We start from the raw sequence: 26,789 nt of genomic DNA, 5'->3' as shown, positions 1-26,789 counted from the left end.
TACTGAATATCATACAGTCGACATTTTTACATACATGATAGCTTGCTGTCCTATCAAAGAAGTGTACTTTCCTGAGTGATGACAACAAATAAAGCCTTTAGTAATAACTGGCAGCCAAGGAAAATTTCAGTATTTCCTTTAAAAAGTTGCTTTATTGACTTCAGTGGCAAATTTATAAAACATGTCAATCCACTTAAAATCAAGACATCAGCATAGTAACGGGCATGTGTCCAGTGGCTCACACACTAATGAAAGCAATCATCCAAGTGGTTGTTCTACAGATGTGATCAAAAACAAAAGCCACAGTGCCTTGTCGCATGATTACAAACATCATCTAAAAACAGCCAATGTTTCACAACACTACCCCTCCTCAGCTTTCTGAAATTTCATGGACTTCATTAACAATTTGTTTTTGCTTAAAAAAAACTTTTTTAAAAAAATAATTTCACAGTTCATTGACTTAAAATGAATAGTGGGTCTTTCTAAAAATTAATGGTGGATAAAAATCAGCACAAGTATACTATTTGAAATACTGATGAGTTTGAAATGTCAAAAAGCGTAACAAACAGTCTTCTTAAATAGGAATAAATATTTAAATGCATCAGTATTTAGAACACTGGCCCTTTAGTGGTGTGCTGGGAAGGAGAAAGGGACAGTGAGTGCCAGAGACACTGAAATGAGACATCTCAAGCAGACACACACTAGCGACAGCTTCATTTCTCCATAATTTAAACCTAATTTCATCTGTATTTACACAAAGAGCTATTGTTAAAAAAAAATCCACACCCACAAGTAAAAAATCACTCATTTTTTACAAAGAGCAACACACTGAGACAGCACATTCACCTACAACAAGGGGACGGGGTCTGTGTGGCCTGCAATGGTTCCCACTGTGTGGTGGAGGCGCGACCTGCTGCTTCTGCTGCTGCTGCTGCTGCAGTGAGACCCCTGCACCCGGCTGCCGGCTACCCCGAGCACGGCGCAGAGAGGCCTGCGAAGTGGACTGTCGGCGTCGGTTGACGCAGGACTGGCACCAGCTAGTTCTCCCAGCTCCAGTTACTGCTTTGTAGCAGATTCTGAATGGTCTGCATTTCCTTCAACAACTGGAGGTTTTTCCTGCTTTTTTCCCCCGGCCTCACTTTGGCCAAGTTCCTCTTATTTGCGGCCCCCGTGTATCCAAAGCAATGGCTGCTGCTGTTTCCTTTTTCATCCAGAGTCTTTTTGGTTCTTAATTCCTTCTTTTGTTTCTCCATCTTCTGCTTTTCCAGCTATACCCCAAAACCAAGGCAAAGAACAAAAGAGAAGTTGAGGAAAACAGTTTCTTTTGACAACTGGTACACTTAACCTTTGAATGGCAAAACTTATGATTTGGGTCGATTCTAGTCCCCATTCCCAACAGTATTACTGCTGGACTCTACTCCCGGCAGACTATTTGTATGTAGAGACAGAGACAGACAGACAGAGACAGACAGACAGAGACACCACAGCACCACAAAGCTGTGTATGAAGTGTGTCTTCTGCTGGGAGTGCTAGCTCCTGGAGCCTGCGTTCCTTCTCTTAGAAGTCTCCAGAATACACCAAAGATGCCACAGCCGATGCCTGCAGCACAGACTGCCGCAGGAGCCAGCAAGATTCGCACAGGCCCACCCTGTGCTGTGCACACGAGAGCACAGACACAGCCAGGGAAGCTCTGCGAGGACTGGAACAGTACTATGGCGTTTCTCCTCTGATTTAATCTCACTGGGAATACTGGAGCTGCACGGGGGAGGCAAGGAGAGGGGAGGCCTTTCAGCTATTGACTCAAGAGGCCAAGGTGCAACGTTCTTAGGTTTTCCCAAATCCTGTTCACTGGACACCAGGCGCCAGCCACCAGGATGCCACGAAAGTTCTGCCCCAAATAGATCTACGTCTAGTGGTGGGGAAGTCAGTGCTATGACTGCCCTGGCCCCCAAGACTGGCCCTCTTGGGCTGTCTCCCAGTAACACTGCCAAGGCAACAGGTGACCGGGAAGGTCCGAGGACAACAGTGAAACTGTCCAGGACAGGGCCAGAGGTGGCTCCTTCTGCCTATGCCATCATTACAGCTCTCATCCGCTGAGACAAAGCAGCAGAAAGCGACAATGGTGCCCGATAAACACTGGCACTGGTCTTCAGCCAGAGAACTCTCCGGAACTCTAAAGAGATCCTGGGATGGGGAGGGGGTGCATCTAGTAGAGTGCACGTTACCATGCTTAAGGACCTGGGCTCATACTCCCGGCCACCATTTACAGGGCAAAACTTCATGAGCAGTGAAGTGGTGTCTCTCCAGTGTCCTCCTCTCCCCCAGCCCTGTTTTCTTTCCCTATCCAAAAAAATTAGTATATATGAAAAAAAAAAAAAAATCAAGGAGACCCTAGGGACTGACTGCTCAGTCTGTGGGCTGCCACGCTGACAACCTCAACAGTAGTGCTGTGGGAGGTCTGTCTAGTTACGAGGGACAAGGGGAGATGCTTCAGTAAAGGACTATTTGAAGAAGACAAAGAAGATGAAGAACAATGAAAGAAAAAGACAGAGAAAAGGAAAGAGAAAGATGAAAAGAAGAAAAAGCCTTATGAAACTCAAGCACTTAAACAAGTAAAAGTTGGTTCGTGAAGACAGGAATATAAAATGCTCACTGTCTGGGTGATGGGTCTTGAATCATAAAATCTTCTCTAAGAAACTAAGACAGCGTCTTCCCGGTCCATGTAGTGCCAATAGTCACGGATCAGTCACTCCAAGGACCCACGTGAAGACGACACCGCCGCAGCCCGTCGAGGGCACACTACCTTCAACACCGAGCGAGGAAGGGCTAGGGGTCTGGGACGTGCTGCTTCTGTATCTTAGTCATTAGAAAGGAGTAAAGAAAGTGGAGTTACCTGGGCTTGGTATTTCCGAACCTTGGTTATCTGGTTGGCTTTTGCCTCCATCCTCCCTACTAAGACTTCCAGCTCACACTCCAAGTTGTCCTTCAGCTCAGGAGTTGGGGAGTCTTGGATAAGTCTTGAGAGCTGCTGGTGATCACTACATCAAACACAAAAGCAGATTTGGGTGCGGTCTCTCACAGTGCCTCGCCGACCACTGCTGTCTACTACGATCTCCTCTTTTTCAAACAGCAACACACGCCCAAAACAGCGACTGTTCAAAAGAACAGTGCCGGCGGCAAACTCATGGAGAGTTGTTAGTTTCAGGGAGCTCATTATTTTCCTACATTTTCCAGCCCCACACATAATACAAGTCTAGGCAAAGACTTGGTTTGCCAAACACTTTCACAGGGGACCCTGCAGGCCGGTGGGGTGGACAGCCAGCAGGTGGACGTCCCCTGGGCAGCTGTGTATGTGGAAGCTCTAAGTACTTGCCCAGCAATTCTCGAGCTGATTATGCTCCAGAAACATCTGTTGAACCAACCAGAGAATATTAACAGGGTTTTAGAATTCAACGAAACTAAAATCCACGGCCAGAACTCACAAGCTCATTTGCCCAAATTCGTCTTGCAGAGTCTGTAGGACGTCTGCCAACTCTTCACTGATGCTGCTGGGAGAGGGGGCAGCGGCCGACGGCTTAGCCTTCACGCCTCGGGAAGACACTTGCTTCGCCATCGGCACGCTGCTGAGGACGCGGTCATTGCACAGGGCTCGGCTGTGCTGCTTCATCAGGTGTAGAACATGCTGAACATTGGCAACCACCGCGTGGCTGGGGCTGGTGGACTGCAGAAAACAGTGACACAGAGCTCAAGCCACAGCGGTCTTCGTTCAGTTCCCCAATCGAGAGGGCCCCGTGCCCTACGTACCCCCAAGAAGAGCCTGTGATGTCAATCTAGGCCCAAGCCAATCAGCAAGTCCACAGAAGCAAGGTGTGAACTGCCTCCAGCAAACCTTCCTCTCCACCCTCGCTGGTGACTCTTATTTACATAAAGGAAGACAAGTGAGCTTCCTGGTCCCAGCCTCTTCCTCCAAGATAAGGTATTTATTACTAGTTACACACCCAAAATGTTACCCTGGTCATACTGACCTACTTGGAATTCTTTTTCTTACCAGAGCACTGCTCAGCTCTGGCTTATGGTGGTGCAGGGGATTGAACCTGGGACTTGAGAACCTCAGGCATGCAAGTCTCTTTGCATAACCACTATGCTGTCTCCCCTGCCCAGAATTCTTTGGCGTTAAGTTCACTGGTGACAGTCCCCGACTAGACATCAGGAAGGCGGTGTCAGCACCTGCAGGGATGAGCCGTCCCCACAGGCGTTCACCTTACGTGGTGGCACTCACAACATTCTCCACATGGTCACAAACCAGCTGGGCTGAGCTCCAGCCGCTCAGGAGCGCATTTTAGTTTGGGTTTAAATGTATCAGTTTTAACCCTATAGGAAATCTGTATTTTATGCATCAGTTAAGTTATATACTTCTAAGCTTTACTTGACAGAACAGAGAAATTGAGAGAGAAGACAGACATCTACCTGCAGCTGCAGGTGGGAGCTGGAAGCTTGAGCCAAGTCCTTGCACATGGTAATACATGCACTTAACCAAGTGTGCCACTGCCTGGACCCATAAAACCTCTAATAAAAAGCTGGGAAGCTTCCCTGCTCTCCTGCCGGCTTCTGTGGCTATGTGGGCATGAACTACCTTTTGGAAAGCACTGCCTTTGACCCTCCAGTACTCTTACCCTAGGTGGTGCTAGTGTTGGATTAGAGACCATCTACTTCTTTTCTGTCTTCATCTGTACAGCCAGAGAATTCTCAGGCAGGCTAGACAGGTCTGGAGGGCTACCACGAGCAGCGCCACTAGTGAGAAGGTAGTACGGACTGTCGCCGTGCCAAGTCCTTATGAGACTCCATAGGTCTGATAGTAAAGAAAATCAGCACCGCTTCTTTTAAGCGCTGACAGAGAGTAAGATTCGTGTCTATTTCTGTGCGACTGCTTCTTGGAGAGGAAGCAGAGCTCCCACCACACACAGCCAGGCTTGCTGGACACACTCACCTTTCCAGCTACAAAAGGCATATCCCCCAAGCATAATCTGTAATGTGGCTGTGCAGCCAGACAGGTCCTGGAAGACTTCTGAATGGAAGGGAAGGAAACAGCAAGAGCTGTGTGAGACACAGGCAGACCCCAACCTCCCAGCTCGATGCTCGCAAGCCCCGCCGAGACGGCACACAGAGCCAGGGCCAGTCAGAGGCCTGCTAAAACCAATGCTAAAATAGCCACTGAAGCCGCAGCAGCTTTTGTGATGGGGCGGGGTGAGGGGTGTGAGGTCTGTGGGTCTCACGAGCAGGGCGAAACTTCAGGAATAGACATGACTATTCAGGAACAGATTCCCCTGCCCACCACTCCCCCCCCGGGGAAACCCAGGAAGAAATGTAGTCACTGGAGGCTACAGCCCCACACGGCCCACTAGTGCTTCCCAAAAATGACAGCCAGCAACTCGACTCTCTGGTTTTGTTCTCCTACCTTTTCTGCTGGTTTTGTCTTTTTTTTTTTAATTCTTCTGGCACTGGGAACCGAGGGCACAGACTTATTTTCAAGGACAAGTCTATTTGCTTCCAGACCTGTCTGCAGCTAGAAAGCAAAGCATAGCCTCAGTTACTGCAGCGGCAGGGAAAGGCCCGAGTCCTCTCTTCCCATAATCAGGGGCTTACCAATGGGGGCTGGGGCTGCACCGCTTCCCTCCTCCCTTTTCTGGCGGTCATTTCCCCCTCTCTTGTGAAGGAGGGCAGACACTTGCAGCACAGCTCCATCACTCATGAAGCTTCCTGCTGCTGGTGTGGGGACCAGGGGCTTGAACCCGGCCCACTGTGCACGGTGCCGTGTGTGTTCTACTGGGTGTGCCACCACCCAGGCCAACGTGTCAGTTTTCAGACCTGCCTCTGTGTCAACACTGCCTGCAGTTTAAGATAAAAAATTCAGACTGTCAGGTCCCTTTACGGACCTCAGGATTGAGCCTGCAAAGTTGGGGAAATCTGTATTTTACAAGTCCTTTTTTTTAAGTTCCCTGAGAAAACACGGAGCAGGACCAAGGTAAGGGGCACTACTGGGAAATCCCAAGACCGTTACTTGTATGAGGCACAGGATGTCCCCACCAACAAGGGGATGCAGGGCAGCAATCCTCTGGAGCAGCTCCCTCTCTCCGCAGCTCTAAAAGCCTTAGCAGTGTGAGGAGTGTACCTGGCCGGCAGGACTCTTCCTGCACAACACCTGAGACTGCTGTCAGTGAGAGCTTAGTTAATTCTCCTCAGGCTCAACACATCTGAGTATAGCATTTAAATTGATGTGTGTTTGTTTTATTGCCAGTAGGGTTACTACAGGGGCTTGGTGGCTGCACGACAAATCTACCCTGCCCTGCAGTCATGTTTGTGTTTTAGTTTAATAGGACTGACAGAAATTAAGAGGGGAGGGAAGGGAGAGACAGAAAGGCAACTACAACACCCGCTTCACTGTGGCTAAGCTCCCCCACAGGTAGGGAGTGGGGGCTGTGACGCACGTCTCTGTGGACTGCTCTGCACCGAGTTGGGTGTGCCACGCCACTGCCGTCCAAAAGTCATTACCTTTTCTTTCATTCCCTTTCAACACTAAGGCATAAAACAAGATTTTATTCACAGCAAAATGGCACACTCTGGACGGCTAGCTGCCACAGCCAGGCAACAGTGTGGTGTGGACAGGAAACTCCACAGGCCCCAAACTGTCCACCCTTATAACAGTGTAGAACTCAAAACCTTTCCTGATATTGCATTAGCAACAACTGATTTGGGCCCTACTTTCTCAATGCTAAATAAAGAGAAAGCAGAAGCATCACACAGTGCCACACCTGTCTGGCCAGATAGGCAGGCCACGACCGCGGTGTGACAAAACAGTGTGGGTGACCTGGTTAGGGAACCGGACAGGGGCCTTACAAGCTCCTGTACGGTAGACCGTACCCAAGATAGGTGGTGGACAGAAGCCTGGATATTTGTGTGGACGGATCCCTGGGTCTCCCGGTTGGCGGAAAGGCCTTGGAGGGCTAGGTGGACTTGGTTTCGCTTCTGAAAGCTTACTGTTGTTGTTTATCATGCTTTATGCAGGCCACCCAGGGAATGTCCAGGAGACTCCGGAGACGCTTACAGTGCAACCCCCCAAGTCTAGTCTGGACATTCCAGATGAGACCCCACTGGATGAAAAGCCCCTTACAACAGTAAATCCCAGCACTTCAAGCCCCAATGACTTGGCTATCCAGGTTGAGCAAGGACTGAGCACTATTCTCAGAAATATTACATTCAATCATACAGACAATGGTCCTTTAGCTTTCCCAGGAAACATGTTACATAGCAACCCTGAAATGCACCTGCATATTGTCTTAGGTAGGTTACAGGAAAGTGAGCTTGGCTTAAGGATCAGAGCAAGGCGCCGTGTTCCCACTAGTGCCCCCCCCCCCCCCCTATTCTGGGTATTAAGGTCCAGTGCTTGGAAGGAGAAAGAATAGCCCTTTGGATAAATGAGAGCAGTGAAAGCATTTAGTTCTTACTGATAAATTGACTTTTGTCTGAAACCAAAGGGATGTGGTTAATAACCCATGAAAGAACAGTATGGCTGTGCTTTCGTTTTGTTGGTAGTTGTATGCCTTCAGTTCCTCCTGTCTGTGTTACTTATAAAAAATGTACCCTGCGTACTTTGTGGTCAACTGACTTGGCCAGCTTTTGATTTATGCTTCTTTGTTATGCTATTATAAAAAGAATCTCTATATCAGTAAAAGATCGCAGCAGCATTGAAACTCATGTGTCTCAGTGTTGTCTGTCGCGCCGAATCCACCTCCCACCTATAAGTCTCATTCTCCCTGGATCGGCCTGCTGAGCCCCCAGTTGGGTGGTCGGCGGCAACACAGTGTTTCTACAAATGCATAAAACAATGAGACTGTTTACCTTTCTATTTCATGTTTGCATGTGGCAGTGAGGAAACAGAGACAGGAGAGTGACCTGCCCTGGGGAAGAGAATGACCAGAGGAAGCAAGGAACTACAAGGCCGTTCGCGGCCAAATAACCAAGTGACTCCCGCTATGTGTGGGTGTGAAGTTATACCCCTGCTGCTGTCTACTTTGGTGACCTCGTCACTAATAAACAAGAGGGCAGAAGTCAAGACTGTGGCTGTCTAGCTCAGAAGAGTATGCTGGGAGGCCAGGAAATCTCTAACTGATCAGAAGGCAAGTATCTAAAGAATAAAAATAGGATTATGTTTAAGTAGAAAAAGGAATACAAAAAGCACACAAACAAATCCCGGGAAATATCAGAAGCAGCAGCAAGATACTAGAGAGATGAAACAGCAACGTCTCCACTTCTGCCAGTGCAGCTCTTGAAGCAGTAGTAGAAGCAAGAGAAACAGAAAGCTACTGAGCTACAGAGTTGCTGCAATGAGCTGTTCTGAAGCCAAGCATTGCTTTTATTGTTAGGATGAACAAGGCTGCCTACAAATATTACAAAACAAAAACACTAAGAGGACAAGGCAATTAAGTGTGTGCGTGTGTGTGGGGGGGTTATCTGGGTAAATACGGAGACCATGGGCAGTTACAGACATTCCACTGAGCCTGTAACTAAGTCCAGCTGCGTTTCCTAGCAATGTCCACATAGACTGTGCTACTGAGAAGAACACCAACTCACCCTTTCACCTGGCAGTCACAGCAGGGCACGAAGTGACTCAGGAGCTTGCAGAGCTCTCTGTCCCGCTACAGCAGAGTTTCTACACCAAGCCTCACCATTTAAGAGTACCGAGGAAAGGGTAGACTATGGAATGGCGACCATTTCCAGACACTTTTACCAGGGATCTAAGTGAGAAAGCTTACAAATGGCACTATCTATGTAGAACATGCCTGGCACCTGTCAGTCCACTGGGTTTTAAATGCTGACTGAACCCACACAATTCAGAAAACTCCACCTTTTCCTCACTGCCTATAAAAAGAAATGTTTAGAACTGTCCACATGCAGCTCCACGTGCAGAGTTGTCCACTAGATCACCCGAAACAGAAACTGCCAGTAGCTGGTGACTCCTCTACTCACACAAGGCACTGATTGTGCACGCCCGTTACCTGGGCAGCCTTAGCTTGCATCCGCTTCCTCTCCTGTTCTTCTTCATGGAGTTTGGCTTCCAGCTCCTGCATTTTTTTCTAGTGGCAGAGGGAACAAAAGAAGTCTTAGGTCTATCTGGTCTTGTTTGTTGACTGACTTTGTGAGACGGAGACCGAGAGGAAGGACACAGCAGCACTATACCTCCTTCAAGGCAGTGGGGACCAGTCTTGAACCTGGGTTCCCCACTCTGTCCAAGTGAGTGGTTCTGCCAGCCCAATCTTAGGACTGTTTGTAAGACTAACATATGAACACAATAATGCACTCTGACACCTTAGTAAACCAAGCCTGTAGCTTCATTCTAGATGCTCAGTGCCTTACTGGCATCTGGATCCTGGCCACTTGTGAAATAGCTCTCAGGATTTTGCAAATAACACTTTAGTTATTTAGTTATCTGGCCAAGGAACACAGTTCTGCACAAAGGTGTATAAGCTTCATAAAGCTCAAGCAGCAATTTCAATTTCAATGGTATTAAATGCTTCCCAGGTCAATCAACCAAAATTAAAATGCATTCCAAATACTTAAGGTGCCAGTGTAGGTCAGAAGTTACTCAGTGACTAACAGCCTTAGAAATACTCAAAAACATCTCATCTTTCATTTAAAAATTCCTATATATTTCTTCACTACAAAATCAGTTTTCTTCTGGTAAATATACAGTATCAAATGATATTTAAAAAAAAGAGAGAGAAAGAGAAAAGAAAAAACAACTCTTTGTGCCACCAGCACTTAACCCACTGCGCTACCACCCGAATCCCAAAAAGACAACTCTTATGCTTTGATAACACTGACTTCCGCAAGGGCCTGCATGGCGGTGAGTTTGTTATATTCCTGCTCAAGAAGATCCAATTTTTCCAGCTGGCTCTGAACATGTGTTTGATCATGTTGCCGCTCCCTCTCCAGGGACACCTGGAAAACATGAGATGCAGTATGAGTACTGGGCCACTGGCGGAACAGCAAGTAGCTCTGAGACCTTAGCATACAATGCATGCTGCCTGCCTGCCTGAGGAGACCTTAGGATGCAATGCATGCTATGAACATGGAACTATGAACAAATACAGGTGAATCTGATTACCATACGCCATGACGGCGTCTGGCTGTATACAGTGAGGATATCTTTATGTTCTATGATGGCACACTCATTGATCCCAGGTAGAAAGTGCACGTGTGGGGGTCGGGCGGTAGCGCAGCAGTTAAGCGCACGTGGCACCAAGCGCAATGACCGACGTAAGGATACCAATTCAAGCCCCCGACTCCCCACACCTGCAGAGGAGTCGCTTCACAGGTGGTGAAACAGGTCTGCAGGTGTCTGTCTTTCTCTCCCCCGTCTTCCCCTCCTCTCTCCATTTCTCTTTGCCCTATCCAACAACGAACGACATCAATAACAACAATAACCACAACAAGGCTACAACAACAAGAGCAACAAAGGGGGGATAGCCTCCAGGAGCAGTAGATTCATGATGCAGGCACTGAACCCCAACAATAACCCTGGAGGCAAAAAAAAAAGTGCACGTAGGGTAAATAGCATAATGGTTATGCAGACTGTCATGCCAGAGGCTCCGATGTCCCAGGTTCAATCCCCTGCACCACCATAAACCAGAGCTGATCAGTGCTCTGGTAAGAAAAAAAGAAAAAAGAAAGAAAGAAAAAGAAAAACAGAAAATGCATTTACACACATGAGCTCAGAACTAGTCTAGTTCTTTATCTGTTACCCAGCCCCTTCAAGATTTACTTAAGTCTAAGAGGCACTCTGAGTATGTTCTAGCATGTGCAGTCCTGGGGATCAAGCCTAGAGCCTCTTAAATGCAAGGAACGCACTCTACCTACAAGGCCACCAAGTTTTCTCTTAAGTCTTCTATGTATTTTCTGCAGAGTGGGGGTCTTGCATATATGTGACTTCACCCACCACTCAGGGACACTGTTTTATTCTGTGACAGAGGAGGTGAACAAAGCCCCAGAACTTCCTTCAGGTGATTCTGGGGACTGAGTTTGGATTGGGAATATGAAAAAAAGCACCTGCCCTACCCAGTGAGAATCATTCCCCACTCATGCTATAGTAGCTAGCAAAATGGTAAGCATAGAAACTCAAATTGGCACAGTCAAATTAAGATGCTTAGAAACTGGTATTCATGACAAACTCATCTAGATTTTAACAGGAAAAGAAAGCAATTTTAAAAAATATTTTCAAACCTATTATTGCAGTTGCTCTCTTTACAAAATGCTACTTGTTCTCACTTCAGTGGCAAAAATAATTGTCAAGACAAGTATATAAAGTCTAACTAAGCAAAAACAACCTTCAAATCTGCTATGTCTTCAAAGTCATGAAGCACGATGTAGACTCAAGGTGGCTTAATTAGCGTGATTTTGAAAGATTACAAGTATTGATACAATGCAACCAAGGTAGCAGTCAATCAAATGTTGACAGATCATCAGTGAGGCAGTGTTTTCTGCGTGAGGCTATTCAGCTGTTCAAAAAGTGCAATGTGCCAGGCGGTGTGCAGAGCTGCTGGTGTGGTGAGAGCCATGGGAAGCGATCCTTGTGGCCCAGAAGGTGGCGCTAAGCACTGACACAAGGGCCTGAGTTCAATGCCAGTTCATTTTGATGCCAGGAAGGCACTCTGGTTCTGCCTCCTTTGAGGGAAAAAAAAACCCTTCTGAAAAAACAAGTCCTACTTTTCTCAAAGTTTACACTAGTTCAAAGCGAACTGTCGGTACGACCAGTGGTTACTTAACACAGGAGTAATGTGATTAGTACAACGGCAGTGTTAGTACTGAGAAAAAGACTCTAATCCAGCTCTCTCTTTTACATTTATTTACTTATTATTAGATAGAGACAGAAAGAAACAGAGAGAAAAGAGCTAGAGAGGCAAAGAGCCAGAGAGACACCTGCAGCCCTGCTTCACCACTCGTGAAGCTTTCCCCCTGCAGGTGGGGACCAAGGGCTTGAACCCGGGTCCTTGTGCACTGTAATGTGTGTGCTCAACCAGGTGTGTTACCACCATCTGGCCCCTAATCCAGCTCTCTCTGACTAACGCTGAGTGTGAGCGTGGGAGGCACAATACCTGCTTCTCTAAGACAGACGTCCTCTCCATCTCTGCATGCTTGATCATATTCCGCATATATTCCAGCTGTTTTTCCAAAAGACTACATTTGTTTTCTGCAGCTTGTAACTGAGACGTCAGCTCTAAAGAGAATGCATACAAAAGCAGAAATTAGCTCCCAGAAGAGATTTACAGAGCTCAATCCACCGCACCTTCCACACTCCATGCCCACCTCCTCCGCTCCTCAGATGCTGTTAACACTGAGGCGATCCCACTGTGTCTGAAACAATCTTCTTTGAAAATATATTTATAATGACAATTGAGTGTTTCAGATATCATCATGAAGCATACCTTGGTTGTGTCTTGACTCCTCGTTCTTTGAATTCTCCCTTTCTTGTATCTGCTCATCCAAGACTTTCTTATATTCAATTGTTTCTCTAGACAAGGTTTTCACACTTTCTTCTGCCTGAATCCTTTCCAGTTCCAAGCGTCGAATCTTGTCTTGAAGATTCTTCAGAGCAGAAAATATGGCTGGCAAACATAAATGTAGTATGTATGTATACACACATACACACACTCTAAATAAAGCAATCACACTGATGGGGAGAGCCGGTGGAGAAGAATCACTGTCTGGGAATGAATATATGTACTTCTCACAAGCTTTCTCCAATGCGGTGGGAGCTGGGCTTGAACCTCAACTGTGCACACGGCAAAGCAGTGCATGATCCAAGTGAGGTGTTTTGCCAGACAATGATAACATTATCATTCTGAGGCAGTCAGAACCCGGGCCCAGGAGCAGTATCTCACACAAACATACACATTCCACTGAGGCCGCTCCCAGCTAGATAGTAACAGCTAAGCACTACACTACGCCCCAGCCACTTCCCCAGGCCCACTGGTAATTGTTACACTCAGATGATCCGTTTAAGGACACCACTGCTACAGGACAAACATTTCAAGGGTTTTATTCAAAACTCTTGCTGTTCACACAGAACTCATTTAACTGCCCTAAAAAACAGCCAGCGTAAAGGGCAGGGTGTGTGTGTGTGTTTGTGGTCTGTGTGTGTAAACAGAAGAGACCAGGGGTGAGTTGCTAAGGCAAGTCATCCAGGTTATGAAAATCAATCTAAAACCTTTAGCACAGCAGCCAGAGGGTGCCCAAGCTCCTGCGAGGTGGCAGAGGTAGCAGGTAACCGTACCGGCAAGTTGGCTGCCCTCAGCCGAGAGGGAGCCCACAGCAGCGAGACTAGTGAGGATGTATCATCACCGCCTACGCACAGGTCCTGGGAGTCTCATAGCAGCGAGACTAGTGAGAGTGTATCAACACCGCCTCTACACAGGTCCTGGGAGTCTCACAGCAGCGAGACTAGTGAGGATGTATCATCACCGCCTCTGCACAGGTCCTGGGAGTCTCACAGCAGCGAGACTAGTGAGAGTGTATCACCACCGCCTCTGCACAGGTCCTGGGAGTCTCATCAAAGTGAGGAGGGAGGGTGGAGCCAGAGAGTTTGGGATAATGTCAGCAGTGGAAACTCAAGCCCTGATTCCTGACTGAGGGTGGGAAAGAGCACGCACGCCGTCAGACAGGACTCACACTACGTCGGCATGCAGGTGCTTCCTGACCAAGGCACAGAGCCACAAGGGGAGAACACCTCCTAGCACCCGAAAGGACAGGAAAGAACGTGCCGCACCAGGCGCTCTCACCTCTGCTGTTGCTCTCCGGGTAGGCAAACGTGGGCTTGTTGGGGGCGCGCCGCAGGTCACTGTTGAGGAAAGGCTTGTCGGCAGGATACACCACGTAAGGAGACAAGCAATGGCGAACTGCGTTTCCACCAGACCCTGAAGGCTCTGTTAAGCTGTTCTGAAACATCAAAACACAGAAATCAGACTTGAAAATTGTGAGCTGCACACAGCATGTAAGCAAACAAGCATACATTCCTGACAGTTGGGATGAACACCCACTATTCCAGTAACAGAACACTTGAGAGAAATCTCTCCCTACTAGAAAATGGATTCCATAATTAAACGCCACGTACTGTCAGAATATGACCATATGCTGCAGTGCACAGAATGTGCTGAAAGGACTCCAACATGTGCTATAAATACACTGAGAAGTAACAAAAACAAGAAATTTTATCTAGAAATAAACCTAACCAAAGAAGTGGAACAATATATACTGAAAATTATGAGTCACTATTCAAGGAAACAGAAAAAGAAACAAAGTAGAAAGATATTCATGGGTTGAAAGAATTAACATCATCAAAATGAATAAACTACCCAGCAGGGGAGTCGGGCGGTAGCGCAGCAGGTTAAGCACACGTGGTACAGAGCACAAGAACCGGCATAAGGATCCTGGTTCAATCCCCCAGCTCCCCACCTGCAGGGGAGTCATTTCACAAGTGAAGCAGGTCTGCAGGTGTCTGTCTTTCTCTCCCCCTGTCTTCCCCTCCTCTCTCTTCTCTCTGTCCTATCCAACTACAGTGACATAAATAATAACAACAACAATAATAAAACAAGGGCAACAAAAGGGAAAATAAATATTAAAAAAAAAATGCAATCCCCATATCAAGATTCCAATCACATTTTTTTAGGAGAACAGAACAAAAGCTACAAATGTTTATCTGGAAGCAGAAAAGACCTAAATTGAGAAAATAATCTTGAAAAGAAAGAGCAGAACTGGAGGCATCACACTCCCAGATCTCAAATTGCATTATAGGGCCACTGTCATTAAAACTGTGTGGTACTGGAGCATAAACAGACACGCTGACCAGTGGAATAGAACTAAGAGCCCAGAAGTGAGCCCTCACACCTACGGACACCTAATCTTTGACAAAGGTGCCCAGACTATTAAATGGGGAAAAGGAAGTCTCTTCAACAAATGGCGCTGGAAAAACTGGGTTGAAACATAAAAAAGAGTGAAACTGATCAACTACATTTTACCAAACACAAAAGTTAATTCCAAGTAGATTAAGGACTTGGATGTTAGATCACAAGCTATCAATACTTAGAGTACAATACTGGCAGAACTCTTAAACAAATCCAATTACAAAGACTAAAACAAATAAACCAATGGGACTTTATCAAATTAAAAAGCTTTGTATGGGAGTTGGGTGGTAGTGCAGCGGGTTAAGTGCTCGTGGCACAAGCTCAAGGACCGGCATAAGGATCCCAGAGTTCAAGGCCCCGTCTCAGTTGGTGAAGCAGGTCTGCAGGTGTCTGTCTTTCTCTCCCCCTCTCATCTCCATTTCTCTCTGTCCTATCCAATAATGATGACATCAATAACAATAATACAACATAGGCAACAAAAGGGAATAAATATTTTAAAAAGTTAAAAAAAAAAAAAAAAAGAAAGCTGTACAGCAAAAGAAACCACCACCCAAACCACCCCTTACAGAATGGGAGAAGATCTTTACTTGCAATGCATCAGACAAATAGTCTTAAACTGGAAGCCGAGTGGTAGTGTTGCGGGTTAAGCACACGTGGCGCAAAGTGCAAGGACCGGCATAAGGATCCTGGTTCGAGCCCCCGGCTCCCCACCTGCAGGGGAGTCGCTTCACAGGTGGTGAAGCAGGTCTGCAGGTGTCTGTCTTTCTCTCCCCTTCTCTGTCTTCCCCTCCTCTCTCCATTTCTCTCTGTCCTATCCAACAGCAACGATAAACAAGGGCAACAAAAGGGGAAAAAATATAAAAAAATAAAATAAAAATGAGAAAAAAAAGGTCTTAAAACTAAAATATATAAAGAGCTCACCAAACTCAGCAACAAAAAGCAGACAACCACTTCCAAAAATGGGGAGAAGATATAAACAGAATCTCATCATAAAAAGATCCAAAGGCCAACAAACACATGAAAAAATGCTCCAAATCTCTGATTGTCAGAGACATGCAAATAAAGACAACAATGAGATAGCACTTCACTCCTGTGAGAATGTCATACATCAGAAAAGGTAACAGCAGCAAATGCTGGAGAGGGTGTGGGGTCAAAGGAACCCTCCTACACTGCTGGTAGGAATGTCAATGGGTCCAAGCCCTTTGGAGAGCAGCCTGGAGAGCTGTCAGAAGGCTAGAAGCAGACCTACTCTATGACCCTGCAATTCCTCTCCTGGGGATATATCCTAAGGAACCCAACACACCCACCCAAAAAGATCTGTATACACATATGTTCATAGCAGCACAATTTGTAGTAGCCAAAACCTAAAAGCAATACAGATGTCCAACAGCAGATGAGTGGCTGAGCAAGTTGTAGTCTATATACACAATGGAATACTACTCAGCTATTAAAAATGGTGACTTCACAGGGCAGGGTGGTGGCACACCTGGTCGAGCCACTGTATTACAATGAAGCAAGGACCCAGGTTTGAGCCCCTGGTCCTCACCTGCAGGGAGAAAGCTTTGCAAGTGGAGAAGCAGGGCTGCAGGTGTGTGTCTGTCTCTCTCCCTCCCTACCACCCTCTTGATTTCTGGCTGTCTCTATCCAATAAAGACAATAAAAATAAAAAATCACGCTAAATTCACCTTTTTCAGTCAATCCTGGATGGAGCTTGAAGGAATCATATTAAGTGAGATCAGCAAGAAAGAGAAGGATGAATATGGGATGATCTCACTCAGAAGTTAAAACTGAGAAATGTTACACATGTACAGACTAATGTGTTTTACTGTCCACTGTAAACCATTAACCCCTCCCATAAAAAAAAGGAGCAAGAAAGGCACTGGGATTGGGTGGCACACCTGGTTGAGCACAGACCGTACCATGCACAGGACCTGAGTTGAAGGCCCTGGTTCCCACCTGTGTGTGTGGTAGGGAAGCTTCACAGGTGGTAAGTGCTACAGCTGTTTTTCTCTCCCTTTTTATCCCCCCATCCTAGTTTCTGTCTTTAATCCAATAAATATTTTTAAAAGAAAAATAAATATACTCTGAGAAATACTGTCTTTCTGTAGGGCCAGAAACTGCTACAGAATCATTCAATTATATAAAACCCAAACTCTTCCTGAATAGTGAGAAAGTGCCTCAAGCTACGATATAGAGGAAGAAAATAAGTTGGTTTTTCCCTCAAGATATTTGCATATAAATTTAATTAGAAAAAGGAAAGCTATGGGGAGGGAGGGAGGAGCGGGAGAGAACCTGAGTGCTCTGGTCCCTGGTGGTTTAAAAGGAGCCAGGTTGTGGGAAAGTGTTCTGCAGTGAGCTTTCACAGAGGGGTGAGAAACTGCCTCCATGTGCCAGTGACCACACTGTAAACCATCACTGTAAACCATCACCATGTGTACTGGAACCCCACCTCCCCAGAGCCCCTGCCCACTAGGGAAAGACACAGGCTGGGGAGATGGATCCACCTGCCAACACCCATGTTCAGTGGGGAAGCAATTACAGAAGCCAGACCTTCCACCTTCTGCATCCCACAATGACCCTGGGTCCATGCTCCCAGAGGGATAAAGAATAGGAAAGCTGTCAGGGGAGGGGAAGGGATACAGTGTTCTGGGGATGGGAATTGTGTGGAGTTGTACCCCTCTTATCCTATGGTCTTGTCAGTGATTCCATTTTATAAATAAAAATTAAAAAGAAGATAAAAAGGGAGCATGCGGTATTGCACTGGGTTAAGTGCACACGGTGTGAAGCGCAAGGACCAGCATAAGGATCCCGGTTCGAGCCCCTGGGTCCCCACCTGTAGGGGGAGCACTTCAGAAGCAGGTCTGCAGGTGCCTTTCTCTGTCTTCCCTTCCTCCGATTTCTCTCTGTCCTATCCAACAACAGCAACAACAGGAAAACGAGAGAGAAAGAGAAAGAGAGAGAGGAAGGCCTCTGGGAGCCTTCCTGTGGGTTCACAGTGCAGGCACGGAGCCCCAGTGATGACCCTGGAGAAAAAAAAAGATAAAAAAGAAAAGCCATTATGAAACCCTGAAGCTTACTACGTAAACATAAAACTCCACTCCACAAAGACCAAGGGATGAGACAGAATGAGACTTCACTGAACCAAGCCCACTCGTCCACTGAGTCAGGCCCCTTCTGCCGGCAGCTGTGGTCCTGGTGGAGTGAAGCCTTACACCTGCCAGCTGTTCTTCAAACAGCCCCACAAACTCCCATCTTCAGTGCTCACCTCTGACAACAAAGCACCCGAGTGCTCCACGTCCAGAAAAGTAGAAAGCAAAGTGCACATCAGCACGACAGTCAACAACTTCCTGGAATAAACAAGGCTGTCATAGCAGCCACAACACGCAGGCTCTTACTGGGTTAAAACCCACGATTCTCCAGTCGATTTAAGGCACCAAGTACAGACACACCGCAGGGGTGCTAAGAACTAAAAGAGAAGGTGCAGCCCTAGGCAGGGACAGTCCTCAGCTCCTCCTGTGCTGGAGGAGGTCCACACAGAGCCCGGCCATCAGGCGGCACGCAGCCAAGTTTCCTAGCAAGCTGACTTCCAGTTCTGGTGGCAGCAGGAAAACAGGGAGTTTTTAGTTTCTATTTTTTATATTTATTTATTTTCTCTTATATTGCCCTTGTTTTATACTGTTGTAGTTACTGTTATTGATGTCATTGTTAGACAGGACAGAGAAATGGCGAGAGGAGGGGAAGATGGGGAAAGAGACTCCTGCAGACCTGCTTCACCGCCTGTGAAGCGACCCCCCTGTAGCTGGGGAGCCGGGGGCTCAAACTGGGATCCTTAAGCTGCTCCTTGCACTTTGCGCCACCTGCACTTAATACACTGCGCTACCGCCCAACACCCGGCTCTTAGATTTATGTATCAGCTATTTGAATCCTGACATTTAATGCTGATGAGGAAGTAGCCCTCACCCATATGTTTATGAACATACCACCTGCAGATTAAGACACCTCTGACTTCAGTCATATGGTGTGGGCTGTGGCACAGCTGCTTGAGGGCACTGTAAAGCAGTGTTACAAGGGTGTCTCTCTCCTCCCTTCAATTTTTAAAAAATGTTTAATTACCTTTATTTATAGGATAGAGAGCCAGAAATTGAGAGGGAAGGGGTGGATAGAAAGGGAGAGAGATGGGAGTCGGGTGGTAGTGCAGCGGGTTAAGCACACATGGTACAAAGTGCAAGGACCGGCATAAAGATCCTGGTTCGAGCCCCCGGCTCCCCACCTGCAGTGGAGTCGCTTCACAGGCGGTGAAGCAGGTCTGCAGGTGTCTGTCTTTCTCTCCCCCTCTGTCTTCCCCTCCTCTCTCCATTTCTCTCTGTCCTATCCGACAACAGCAGCAATGACAATAATAACCACAACAAGGCTACAACAACAAGTGTTGTATGCTTTACATTGGGTTCTAGTTCTCCCCCGCCAAGAGAATTGGATCAGTCCAGTTAAATTTCACGGCCCGCTTGGCCCCGCCCCGAAGGAAACCCGCCAGACAGAGTTCCAGAGGGACAGAGTTCCTGGGTTCCTGAGTTCCAGAGTAAGAGAGAGTGCTTGCGCCTCCGCAAAGAGACAGCAGAGTTCTGTTTGGTGATTAGTTTGGTTTAGTTTATGAATTGTTGTTCCTGAATAAAGAAATACAGCTTCCCTGCCCAGCCGTTGTCTCTGCGTCTCTGTTACCCGCCCGTGAAGCTAGCCCGGCCAGCCAGACCCGCGAAATTTTAACAAACAAGGGCAACAAAAGGGGGTAAATGGCCTCCAGGAGCGGTGGACTCATGGTGCAGGCACCGAGTCCTAGCAATAACCCTGGGGGCAAAAAAAAAAAAAAAAAGGAGACAGACACCTACAGCCCTGCTTCACCACTTGTGAAACTACCCCCCCCCATAGGTGGGGACCAGGGGCTTGAACCTGGGCCATTGCGTATTGTAACATATGCACTCAATCAAGTGCGCCACCATCTGGGCCCCTCCCCTCAATTTCTGTTCTGTCCAAGAAAAGAAAACTGGGGGGAACAGTGGATTCACTTTGCAGGGAAAGAGCAAAATAATAATGATGATAATAAGGATGGGGGTGGAAGGATAGTGGTTATGCAACCAGACTCTCATGCTTGAGACTCCATAGTCCCAGGTTCAATGCCCTCACAAGCATAAGCAGGAGCTGAGCAGTGTGCTGGTTAAAAATAATGAAAATAAACTTCCAGTTCGAGCCCCCAGCTTCCCACCTGCAGGAGGGTCGCCTCACAGGCAGTGAAGCAGGTCTGCAGGTGTCTGTCTTTCTCTCCCCTTTCTTTCTTCCCCTCCTTTCTCCACTTCTCTCTGTCCTATCCAACAATGACGACATCCGTAACAACAATAATAACTACAACAATAAAATAACAAGGGCAACAAAAGGGAACAAATGAATATAAAAATTATTTTTAAAAATAAACAAGGAGTAAAATAATAATAACAATAGTAATCTAAGACACCAAAAACTAAATATGGAAAACATACACATGGTTAGCAGAGCTGAAAGGGAAGGAGAGGCCAGGAGATGGCTCAGTCGACCACTAACCAGGTCTAAGCCCTGAGGTGGGCTCCCCATGTGGAGAGCTGCAGCTGGGGGGAGGGGGGACTGCACCCCAGTGCCAGCAACATGTGCCACTTGACGATGAGCCGTAACCACGCCGTAGTAGGAGACATTAGGTAGTGACAGAAGCAGCTGAGCTGCCAAGTTAATTCACCTGGCTAACGTGCTTGCTGCCGCGGGCAGGTCCCCACCAAACATTAAGGGGCCGGGTGGTGGCGCACCCGGTTGAGTGCACATGGCAAAGTGCACAAGGACCTGGGTTCAAGCCCCAACCTGCAGGGGAAAAACTTCATGAGTGGTGGAGCAGGGCTGCAAGTGTCTCTCTCCCCCCCTCCATTTCTGGCTCTATCCAATAAATAAATACCAAATCTTTTTAAATTAAAAATTTAGAAAAATAAGTAAGCTTTAGGACTCCTCTTACATGAAGTAGTTAAAAGCAGAATGGTGGCTACTAGAGGTCCAAGGAAGGAGGGAGAGAGGAGTTACTACTTAATATAGCTTCACTTCTGCAAGAAGAAAAAGTCCTGGAGATCTGAGAATATACTCCCACTGAACTGTACTGCAGGTACTTAAGACAGGGATAGGGAGAGACTTCCGGAGCCATGGCCATGGAATAACTGGGACTGATTCACCTCTCCTCCCAAAACAACAAGTAAACAAACACAAGAGACCCAACCGTAGTCATAATCTACAGCCGAAGTTCTGCTGCCTCAGGTGGGGGCTCGGGATGCATTGGATCGACCTTCCCGTGGTGCATCCCGTGAGTACCCATTCATTGGGGAAACTGACGATCCTTCCTAGCCGACTGAATCCACATGGATCCCAGTCACTTTCAAAGCCAGCAACAAGCAGCTCCTGACAGCTTTCAACCTGACCTGTTGACTGGCTACGGAAGAAGGGCAAACGCTAGAAGAAGAAGGTGGGGGCTCGCATTCGAAAAGGGGCGCGGGTTTAAGAACAGCAAAGTCAGATCAGAGCTCTGGGCTGAGCTGCGCCATTTTGCCAATTTTACTTTAAGTGCAGCAAGCAAGGAGCACTGTTCCTAGTGTTGGAAGAAGAAACAGGGCTTAAAACCTCTCAGTCTCTGACTGGGGTTGGGGGTTGGTTAGCCTTCTGCATTCAAGGCAAGGACACAACATAAAACAGGGCATCTGTGACCACCAGACAGCCCATCCCACCTGCTGCAGATCATACAAACAAAGGAAAACCTAGAGGTCACAATAGCACCACCTGCTGGCCAGCAATAACCAGCACAAAATGTGCAAGCAGAGAAACAGAACCAGACAGAAATGAGGAAACCAAGGGATTACTGATCTGGAGAGACTGTCAGAGACAAACTACACAGAGCTCATTACGAGGACTCTCCAAGAAATTAACAATTAAAAAAGCATGTTACTATGGAACTAAAACACACGAGAGAGGATCTTGTAACAGAGATCACTAAGAATCTCCAAATCTCAGAAGAACTTCAGTCAGAACTCACTATGCGGTTAGGAAGCATGAAAGAAAAAATTTAAACAGAACTCCAGGGAGTAAAAGACACTAACTGTAACCCATGCCCAGGTAGAAGGCTTAGGAGGGAGACCCACACATCCAAAGGAAATAATCTCCAGTCCAGAAGATATGGCCAGGCCGCTCTTTCAACTCAAATTGAAGCAACTCTGTGACTCCACTATTTTGACTCCCTCAAAAGATCAAATGTAAGTGATAGGTCTATCTGAAGAGGACAAGGCCAGAGGCACAGAGGCCATTTTCAGAGTGATTTTCGCTGAGAAATTCCCTAACTTAGGAAATCCTCAGCTCATTCTCATCCAAGAAGCAGAACGATCACCCAGATTTATAAATACAAGAAGACCAACGCCATGGCTCATCACTGTAAAACTATCAAAAGGAAAGTTACATACAAAGGCAGAGCTGTAAGACTTTCGTCAGACTTCTCTTCACAAACTCTAGAGGCCAGGAGAGAGTGGAATGACATATTCAAAGTTGTAAAGGGGAGGGAACCCCAGCCACAAACTCTGTATCCTGCAAAATCATCCTTCAAATGAGGGAGAAATAACAGTTTCCTCAAATGGTCAAGAACTAAAGGAATTGGCCACCATCAACCCCACTTTACAAGAACGACTGAACTGAGTCCCACAAAAAAGGAGGAAGCAAAGGAATACACATTCCAAACTCAAGTTGCAGATGCTACCATGATGTCAACCTGACTCTCCCAGACAGACAACCTCACCAATGTACCCTGGAAGCCCACCTCTCCAGAGCCCTGCCCACTAGGAAAACAGACACAAAACAGGCTGGGGGTGTAGATCACCTGCCAACACCATGTTTAATGGGAAAGCAATTACAGAAGCCAGACCTCCCACCTCATAATGACCCTGGGTCCAGACTCCCAGAGGGATGAAGAACAGGGAAGCTTCCAACGGAGGGGATGGGTTACAGAACTCTGGTGGTTGGAAATGTGTGGAACTTCACCCCTCGTAGTCTATGGTTTTATGGATATTTTCTATTTTTTATTTTATAAATTTAAAAATTAAAATAAAAAGAGCTGGAGTGATAGCATACTGGTTATGCAGAAAGACTTTGATGACTGAGGCTCTGAGATCCCAGGTTCAATCCCCAGCACTACCATAAACCAAAGCTGTGCTCTGGTGAAAACAAAACAATAAAAACAAAAACAAAAGCAGTTAAGATGATATTTTTGGTGTGTTTACCACAACTTAAAGCTCATGAAGCTCTGTCCCCTGGGTCGCTGCCTGTGGAGCCGCAGAGTGCAGGTACTATGCCAGGTGTGCCACTACCTGGCCCCGCAGTAACGCGTAAGTAAGAACGTGGCATTCTGGGTAACAAGGCAACTGAAAAAACTTAAGTAACCCTCTGCCCCGAGAACGGCACTCCATGTCCACAACTGTCTGACTAGCTCTCAGGAGGACCCAGCGGCCTGGCTGCACGTTTCCATGCTGTGGGGTGGGCTGTGCTTGACTCATCTACACTCTGGGGCTCTGTGCGCACAGCTTCAGGCCCTGGGAGGGGACCCAGGTCGCCCCCGCCCCGGCCCCCAGGCTACTTGAGCTTTGCTACCCCTCCCCACTACTCCCAGCCTTGGCTCCTTACACCTCCCCCCTTGTCCGCATCTCACTTCATTCACCACTGAACTCGACCGCAGGCTTCCCTCCAATTCCCCTCACTCCTCAATCCCAAAGACTCGCTCCCCGAGACCCCGGGCGGGAAGACTGAGGACCTGGCAAACCCGTGCTCACAGCTGGGCCTCAGCACTGTCAGAGAACACAGAGCTCTGGGGGCTAAGGGAAGGACCGGAGGAAGGATCCCGGTTCGAGCCCCGGCTCCCCACGAAGCAGGTCTGCAGGTGTCTGTCTTTCTCTCCCCTCTGTCTTCCCCTCCTCTGTCCATTTCTCTCTGTCCTGTCCAACAACGAACAACACCAACAACCACCGCGAGGCTACAACAAGGGCGACAAAAGGGGGAAAAAGGCCTCCAGGTGCGGTGGATTCATGGTGCAGGCGCGAGCCCAGCAATGACCCTGGAGGGAAGTAAGAAGGAATACAAACGAATACAAAGCAGTCAGCAGAAACCCAAATAAAAGCGGGGCGCGCAGCCTGCACAGTCCTGAGAAGACAAGCAGGGGCCTCCTCACCTCCTCACCGGTGTGGGCCCCTGCCCTGCCCTGCTCTCCCCTCCCCTCCCCTGCTCTCCCCTCTCCTCCCCTGCCCTGCTCTCCCCTCCCCTCCCCTGCCCTGCTCTCCCCTCTCCTCCCCAGCTCTCCCCTCTCCTCCCCTGCCCTGCTCTCCCCTCCCCTCCCCTGCTCTCTCCTCCCCTCCCCTGCCCTGCTCTCCCCTCCCCTCCCCTGCTCTCTCCTCCCCTCCCCTGCCCTCGCCGGGAAGGCAAGCGAGCTGCTTGCAGCTCCGAGGGCAGGACCTGGGCAGAGGGCAGGCAGGTGCTCGGCGCACACGGACCGGGTTCGAGATCTCGGCCGGGTCCTCGGCTCCCTGGCCATCAGCCCCGCGCCGCGCTCACACGCTGGAGCCAGCGCACACGGAGACTCATCTCCAGACACCGGACACGCGGCCTTCGAGCCGCCAGACCCGCATTTCTGGTCTCTATTCTAAGTGTGATTCCTTCAGACACAGAGAGGGAGGGACACACAGGCCGAGGGAGACGGTGGCTCGCAAAGCTTCACCCCTGCAGGTGGGGCCGGGGGCTCGAACCCGGGTCCGTGAGCCTGGCTGGCAACACGTGCGCTCCACCAGGGGCGCCGCCACCTCCCGGCCCAGCAGGCCAGTCAGAAAGAGAAAGAGAAAGAGAAAGATAAGGGGCTGCAAGCAAAGCGCGCAGACGGAACCGGCCTGCGGCCACCCTGCCCGCGGCCACCGGGCTAACAGACCCCAACCACAGGCCTCCGGGACCCCGGACCTACCCACGTGGCCGACCCCGACCCCTTAGACACCCGGCTCCCCAGGCCCCGACCCCGACCCTCCAGGCCCCCGACCGCCAGGCCCCTGACGCCCAGTCCCCGACCCCCGAATCCCAGAGCCCGACCCCCAGCCCCGACCCCAGAGCCCGACCCCCAGCCCCCGACCCCGAGCCCCGACCCCAGAGCCCGACCCCCAGAGCCCGACCCCCAGAGCCCGACCCCGACCCCCAGCCCCGACCCCAGCCCCCGACCCCCAGAGCCCCGACCCCCAGACCCCGACCCCAGACCCCAGAGCCCGACCCCCAGAGCCCGACCCCGACCCCCAGCCCCGACCCCAGACCCCCGACCCCAGAGCCCGACCCCCAGAGCCCGACCCCCAGCCCCGACCCCAGAGCCCGACCCCCAGAGTCCCGACCCCCAGCCCCCGACCCCAGAGCCCCGACCCCAGAGCCCGACCCCCAGCCCCAGACCCCGACCCCCAGAGCCCCGACCCCAGACCCCCGACCCCAGAGCCCGACCCCCAGCCCCAGACCCCGACCCCCAGAGCCCCGACCCCAGAGCCCGACCCCCAGCCCCCGACCCCCAGCCCCCGACCCCCAGAGCCCCGACCCCAGAGCCCGACCCCCAGAGCCCGACCCCAGAGCCCGACCCCGACCCCCAGCCCCGACCCCAGACCCCCGACCCCAGAGCCCGACCCCCAGAGCCCGACCCCCAGCCCCGACCCCAGAGCCCGACCCCCAGAGTCCCGACCCCCAGCCCCCGACCCCAGAGCCCCGACCCCAGAGCCCGACCCCCAGCCCCGACCCCAGACCCCCGACCCCAGAGCCCGACCCCCAGCCCCAGACCCCGACCCCCAGAGCCCCGACCCCAGACCCCGACCCCCAGCCCCGACCCCAGACCCCCGACCCCAGAGCCCGACCCCCAGAGCCCGACCCCCAGCCCCGACCCCAGACCCCCGACCCCAGAGCCCGACCCCCAGAGTCCCGACCCCAGACCCCGACCCCCAGAGCCCGACCCCCAGCCCCAGACCCCGACCCCCAGAGCCCCGACCCCAGACCCCGACCCCAGACCCCGACCCCAGAGCCCGACCCCAGAGCCCCGACCCCCAGGCCCCCGAAGCCCCGAGCGACCGTTAGGCCTCCCAGTCCGGCGCCGGCAACGGGGAGCACCCGCCCCGCAGCCCCGGGGCCACATGTCCGCGAGCCGCGCCGACGGGGTGCGGGGTGTATGTGCGCCGGGACCCCCACGACCCCCACGACCCCGGCGCTCACCGAGAGCGGAGAGGCCGCCGCCGCCGCCGCCGCCATGTTCGCGCCGCCCGCGGGCTCCGCAGCGCCGCGCGGCCCGACTCCTCGGCCGGCGCCCAGACGCGGGGGGCCGCCCGCCGGGGGCGACCCGGAACCCAGGCTGGGGGCGGGCGAGGTGCTGCGCCGCGCGGGGAAGCCCCTGCCTCACGCCCACGGACGCCCAGCGCGGCTCCCGGGCGCGCGTCCGCGCCGACGTGCCGGGCAGCCAATCACGACGCCGGTCGTCCTCCGCGCGCCGCGCGGACCCGCCCCTCCAGTGACGTCACAAGGAAGCGCGGCGGGATGGGGGTCGTCTCCCAGAGCGATGGAACCCACGGACTGAAACACAACCCGAGGAACGCCTGCGCGACCGCTCTGAGATACCAGCACCTCTTCTGGGCTCAGGGACGCCTCTCTAGGTTGCTTATCTCTGGACCAATAGCAGCCGAGTGAGGTGGGGCTGACGGGTCTGGTCCTATAGGTTTAAGGCTAAGAGGCGGTGCCTACGCGCGA

General features: G+C 50.0%; 1 protein-coding gene across 1 annotated transcript; it reads right to left on the bottom strand.

The window, feature by feature from the left end:
- Window positions 1-124: 124 nt before the first annotated feature.
- Window positions 125-26,646, bottom strand: CEP57 (centrosomal protein 57). Its single transcript, XM_060179682.1, has 11 exons — window positions 26,262-26,646; window positions 13,833-13,989; window positions 12,480-12,659; window positions 12,150-12,271; window positions 9,880-9,996; window positions 9,054-9,131; window positions 5,456-5,563; window positions 4,988-5,065; window positions 3,483-3,721; window positions 2,894-3,038; window positions 125-1,268 (listed from the first exon to the last, which is right to left on the bottom strand). The coding sequence occupies exons 1-11, from the start codon at window positions 26,295-26,297 to the stop codon at window positions 1,038-1,040; spliced, it is 1,491 nt and encodes a 496-aa protein (XP_060035665.1). The 5' UTR covers window positions 26,298-26,646; the 3' UTR covers window positions 125-1,037.
- Between the last annotated feature and the right edge of the window lie 143 nt (window positions 26,647-26,789).

The sequence above is a fragment of the Erinaceus europaeus genome, chromosome 20 (genome assembly GCF_950295315.1).
Source record: "Erinaceus europaeus chromosome 20, mEriEur2.1, whole genome shotgun sequence".
Lineage (NCBI taxonomy): Eukaryota > Metazoa > Chordata > Mammalia > Eulipotyphla > Erinaceidae > Erinaceus > Erinaceus europaeus.
The sequence above is the reverse complement of the archived record's forward strand: the minus strand, read 5'-3'. Positions and strand labels throughout refer to the sequence as shown.

Excerpts from the sequence above, each read along its gene's own strand:
- CEP57 (XM_060179682.1), bottom strand. The coding sequence starts at position 26,297 with ATGGCGGCGGCGGCGGCGGCGGCCTCTCCGCTCTCG. Across the intron at positions 12,660-13,832 it reads CCCGGAGAGCAACAGCAGAG|CCATATTTTCTGCTCTGAAG; the intron begins GTGAGAGCGCCT and ends TATGTTTGCCAG. Across the intron at positions 5,564-9,053 it reads TGCAAGCTAAGGCTGCCCAG|CTGCAGACAGGTCTGGAAGC; the intron begins GTAACGGGCGTG and ends TTTGCTTTCTAG.